The 5,969-nt window shown below is 36.9% G+C and overlaps 1 protein-coding gene across 1 annotated transcript; it reads left to right on the plus strand.

Moving 5' to 3' along the window:
• The first annotated feature begins 2,578 nt into the window (after positions 1-2,578).
• On the plus strand, positions 2,579-5,963 carry LOC116020327. The gene is made up of 3 exons (XM_031260807.1): positions 2,579-4,770; positions 4,830-5,860; positions 5,941-5,963. Exons 1-3 carry the CDS (start codon positions 2,579-2,581, stop codon positions 5,961-5,963), a joined length of 3,246 nt encoding a protein of 1,081 aa, XP_031116667.1.
• The last annotated feature ends 6 nt before the right edge of the window (positions 5,964-5,969 follow it).

Raw genomic sequence — 5,969 nt, forward strand, 5'->3', positions numbered from 1 at the left:
CAACCAATATTATTTTTAGCGAAGTAGAACAAGGAGTCAAGGATTGAACAAAAGGTTTGTATCTCCTCAACACTCAACTATCTTGGATTATTCAACCACAACTTGTAAATTAATCCAAATAGTAATACAAATAGAAGGGATTCACTACCTTGAATTATTCAACCATAGCTTGTGAATTAATCCAAGTAATAATAAAAAGAAAGAAATTTGAACAAGAGATTTCCACTTATTTCTCTCTTCTCTGCCAAAAATGAAGAGAAAACCATTTGTTCTCTTCTTTCATTTTTCCCACGGCAACTCTCTCTTCTCTTCGTTAATCCTCTATCTCTCTTCTCTTCTCCTTATTTTTCTTCTAACATAACCCATATAGATAAATATGATGGATTCTAGCTAGCAAGAAAGAAAAGAGAATAAGACAAATTTTTTTGAATGGAGTTAAGCTTTGGAGATGGTGATCCGGCGTGGGAAGAACTCAAGGAAAGAGGGAGACAAAACATTCCCCATTCCAACAATTCCATCTTTCCACCGAAAATATAATAATAATAATAATAATAATTAAAAAAATAATAATACTAATAATAATAATATAATAATAATAATATATTTTAACATTTTAACATTTTTTTTTACCTACAATTAAAACTGCTCGCTAGCAAGCATTAAGTTTGTGAATAGCTAAAAGATCTGCCACAGAATAACGACAAGATTATCATTAATCATATGTTAAAAAAAATTACGATTAATCACAACAAATCAACCGTCAACAATAAGCAAATCATATTCAATCACAACAATATTCAGAACCAAATCATAACTTCATTTTGAGAGATCAAAATCATAAAATCATCTCAATTAACAATAATAAAAGAAAAAGAAAATATTAATTAAACAAAATTAAATGAGTCAACTAGAGCAATAATACCTTAGTCGCGTAGAGGTTTAGAGGCAGTAGAGTACTCACTGAGCAGGTTGGTCGCTGTCGTGGTCTCACGGAGCAGGACTGGTGGAGGACTCGCTTTTCGCCACGCCCGTTGGTGAGATTCGCTGGTCGAGGTCTGCGTCTGTGAGAATGAGAGAACTAAATCGCACTTCTGTGAGAGCGCGAGATATGCCGTGAGCGTTCATTGACCGTGAGAGTGAGAGTGAGAGAGTTAGGCTTATACATGGAAAATTTCTTGAAATATATACAAATATGCTTATTCCTTTGGAATCACCGCCAGTGACCTTCGTTTGACCGTCAAGGAGACGGCGGAGCTACGCTTGCTCGACCGGCGAGACGGGCCTGACAAATTGGTGGTTGTTCTGATCAACTGCTTAGTTCGGGACTTTGGCATGCGTTGACGATAGTGTGCGTTGGCGGATCAAGCCTGCTTACTCACTTTAAGCGGTGTCATCGGCGCTGAAGGATCAGGCTTGTCTCCTATCTGGCCTTAACTCTGGATGGTTGAGGTTGTTGAAATGTAGGTATTAGGGCTTGGCAATAGCGATTAGTGTTCTTGCTTCCCACTATCGATCCGATTGGCGACCTCTCTCTCCTAGCGGTCTGCATTTCTCTCTCTCTCCTAGCGGTCGGCATTTGTCTCTCTTCCTTTGCAGTTATCTACGTTGAATGTGGATATCTATATAAAGGATATGGCTAAAGAATGAACATGATGAAGGGCAATACTAAAGGATATGGCTAAAGAATGAACATGATGAAGGGCAATACTTGGTCGGATGGCTAAAGAATGAACATGATGAAGGGCAATACTTGGTCGGGTATGGGCCATTTCTACAAGCGTTATCCATATATTAAAATGGACCTATTTTCCTCATTGGAATAAAAGCATTAGGAAAAAAATTAAATTCTCACATTATTTTTTTCCAAAAATTATTTCTCACATCATTAAAACACTTAGTTGTTGTCTTATTGATGTGAAGTAGTCATTTATTGTGTTTTATCACGTTTTCAGTTTTGGGACCTTTCTCTACAACTTTATTCAACGAGTTGTGGTTTTTTACGTTTGACTTAGTTCAACCATGCAATCCTTTTCGAAAAGCCGTGCACGCTTTACGCCTGAAGAAATTCGTGAGCGTAAAAGAAGTAAAAATAAACAATCATGGAAACAACTGTCATCACAACAACAAATTCCAAATGAAATGCAATGTTTAAACCCTCAGAACGCGTCTGAACAACCACCACGTCCTTCACCTCTGCCATGTAATACAGGTGCTGAACAACTAAATCGATATTAACAATGACTTTATAAATTTTTTTTACACTGTACTAATTGTCGTAACTCTTTTTTTTCCCTGGTTTATTGTACGGTGACATTATTCATCTATGTATGTGCCATTTGGGACAATGCGCACATAAATTCACCAATTATAATCCTTTCTTATAAATCCACATAATCTATACACAATGAATGATGAACGCCATGTCCTCTCATTGTTTATTGGTTAACGCCGTGGAACAACAGAACCGTTTGTGCTGCCTGCTATTCCTGACTGTATTTATTGTGGCGCTAAACGCATTCAGTATGAGCCACCTGCTTTTTGCTGTTGCAAGGGAGAAGTTGTACTTGTATCAAACGAAATGCCTTTGGTGTTGAAAAACCTGTACACTGGAGTTGATGATGCTTCAAAGAATTTCCGTACATGTGTTAGGACTTATAACAACACATTTGCTTTTACTTCGCTTGGCATTCATCAGTATGATAAAAATCTTTGTAAGCGTAATAAAGGCATATATACGTTCAAAGTTCAAGGGCAAATATATCATTTTATCAATGACTTATTGCCTGATGGTTGTCCGCCGCGCAATTTGCAACTCTATTTTTATGACACTGACCATGAAATTCAAAATCGAGTTGAAAGTGTTGCTAGATTGGAAGAGAACATTGTCAAAGCTTTGATAGAAGTCATGTCTTGCAATCCATACGCAAATTTCTTTAGAAGTCTTAAGGATGTTGTTCACTCTGATGACTTTAGTATTTTGTTGAACTCTTCACCTTCATTGGATCAAAGACTTTATAATTCGCCAACTGCTTCTCAAGTTGCTGCTGTATGGATTGAAGACTATGATGGAGTTGAAGATAATAGGAATATTAGGGTATATGCACATTGTGGTCGGTCACAAAATATTCAATACTATTATGGTTGTTATGATCCATTACAATACCCTTTGTTATTCCCATTTGGTGATGTTGGATGGCATGAGGGTATTCAAAGAGCCTTGCAATCAAGGAATTTACAACCTCTTGGTTATGTAAATTCTTTATCTATTAATGCAAACACTCAATTATCTGTTGATGATCTAATTCGAGCAGAGGAAGCGGTGTTTCGAGAAGGTAGGAAGCGCTCCTCAATATCGTGCAGAGAATATTATGCATACAAATTTCAGGTTCGAGCAAGTGATAATTCTCTATTATTACATACTGGAAGATTATTTCAACAATTTATTGTTGACATATATATTAAAGTTGAAACACAAAGGCTAGATTATTTTAGGAAAAAACAACAGTTGTTTAGGTCTGAAAACTTTCAAGGCCTCGTTGATAGCGTTGGAACGGGTGCTGTGTTTGGTAATGAGGTCGGACGCAGAGTTATTTTGCCATCGTCATTCATTGGAGGTCCTAGAGATATGCGTGGTCGATATATGGATGCAATGTCCCTTGTCCAAAACTTTGGCAAACCTGATATGTTTTTAACCATGACATGTAACCCTAATTGGCCTGAAATTAAAGGCCTTTTGCAATACAATGACGATGCACAAAATAGGCCAGACTTGATTGCAAGAGTGTTCCACGCAAAAATGCAGGAACTTAAGAATGATATTACAAAGAAACAATTTTTTGGCGAAATTGCTGCATACACTTATGTAATCGAGTTCCAAAAGAGAGGATTGCCACATGCTCATTTCCTTATTATTCTAAAAGACAAATGTCATGCAATGTCTCCTTCTTTTGTTGATAATTTTGTATCGGCAGAAATACCAGATAAACATCTTCAACCTGCGTTGTACGATCTTGTAAAAAAACATATGGTTCATGGTCCTTGTGGTTTTCTTAATCCAAATTGCCCTTGCATGACACAAAGGAAATGCAAATCCGCACCTACTTGTAAAAGTAAATACCCCAAACTATTTAGCAATGCCACTGAGTTTGCTGATGACTCTTACCCTATTTATAAGAGACGCAATACACCCTTTTTGGTTCATGTTAAAGGGTTTAATCTTGATAATAGATGGATAGTGCCTTATAATCCCCAGTTATTACTTAAGTTTGATTGCCATATAAATGTGGAAGTCTGTGCCAGTATTAAGTCTGTGAAGTACATTTATAAATATATTTACAAAGGCCATGATAGAGTAAGCATGACTTTGGGTGATAACACTGATGATCGTGTGATTGATGAAATTAAAGAATACCAAAATGCAAGATGGATCTCGCCCCCTGAAGCTGCATGGCGCATATTTGGATTTGCAATTGCAGAGATGAAGCCTGCTGTTATACAGTTGCAGATACATTTAGAAAACTCACAATATATCAATTTTTATGGCCATGAAAGGATAACCTACATAGTAAGCAGAGAAGAGTCGTCTCGTACTATGTTAACTGAATTCTTTGCAATGAATCTTTCAAGTGATTTTGCAAGAACTTTGAACTTGCTTTATGTAGAATTCCCTTGCTATTTTGTTTGGTGTAAGTCAAGCAAGTCTTGGAAACCTAGAAAACAGCTTACAGTTATAGGCAGACTTGTTGCTGTTAATCCAACTGAGGGAGAACGGTATTATCTACGACTGTTATTAATGAATGTCAGGGCCCAACTTCGTTTGATTGTTTAAGAACTGTCAATGGTCAAATCACTTCATCTTTTCGTGATGCTGCTGAAAAACTAGGATTACTTGCAGGAGATTTCATTGTTGAAGCATCGTTGAATGAAGCAGTATTATTCCAAATGCCTTCAAGTTTGCGTACTTTTTTTGCAACGCTTCTCATCTTTTGTGATATTTCCAATCCTATTTCATTATGGATGAAATACAAAACACACATGTGTCAAGACTTATTAAGGACAGGCTTGCACACCAATGCTGAGGCTGAATCATTAGTCCTAAAGATGATTGCTAATATAGTACAAGAAATGGGCAAGAAAACAAAAGACTTCTGCCTATTTGATCTATTGGAATCTTATGATTTCCCAGGACGTGTTACTAATGAGATTTTACATGAAAAGAACCTTCCAGTTTCTGAGGCAGATCTTTTAGCTATTCACAAACTTAATGCTTGCCAGCGAGCAGCTTTCAAAACTATAACAGATGCTGTTTTAGGTAATAAACCTAGTGCATTTTTTGTTGATGGCCCTGGTGGTACAGGAAAAACATTCTTATATCGCTGTTTACTAGCATTTGTACGTTCTAAAGGTTTGATCGCCCTTGCAACTGCAACTTCTGGCATAGCTGCATCTATACTACCTGGCGGTCGCACAGCACATTCTCGCTTCAAGCTCCCACTTGATGGCACTGATAAGTATGTATGTAATATAGGTAAACATACTGCTGATGCGAGTTTACTTCGCCATAGTAAATTGATTCTTTGGGATGAAGCATCCATGGCACATAGGAATATAGTTGAGAGCCTTGATATAACACTTAAAGATATAATGGATTGTCAAGATTTATTTGGGGGAAAAGTCATTGTATTTGGAGGAGATTTTAGGCAAACATTACCAGTTGTAAGACATGGAAAGAAAGAAGATTTCATTGCAGCATCTTTGGTTAAGTCAACTTCTATATGGCCGCACATTTGTCGTTTGACTTTAGTTGAGAACATGCGTGCACAGGCTGATCCTACATTTGCAAGTTACTTGATGAAGATAGGTAATGGCACAGAACCTGCTATTTACCAAAACAAAATAAAAGTGCCTTCTCAATTTCTTGTACAAAAATGTGGATCAAAGTCTTCGTTATATGCATTGTTTGATGCTGT

The sequence above is a fragment of the Ipomoea triloba genome, chromosome 5 (assembly GCF_003576645.1).
Source record: "Ipomoea triloba cultivar NCNSP0323 chromosome 5, ASM357664v1".
NCBI classification, from domain to species: domain Eukaryota; kingdom Viridiplantae; phylum Streptophyta; class Magnoliopsida; order Solanales; family Convolvulaceae; genus Ipomoea; species Ipomoea triloba.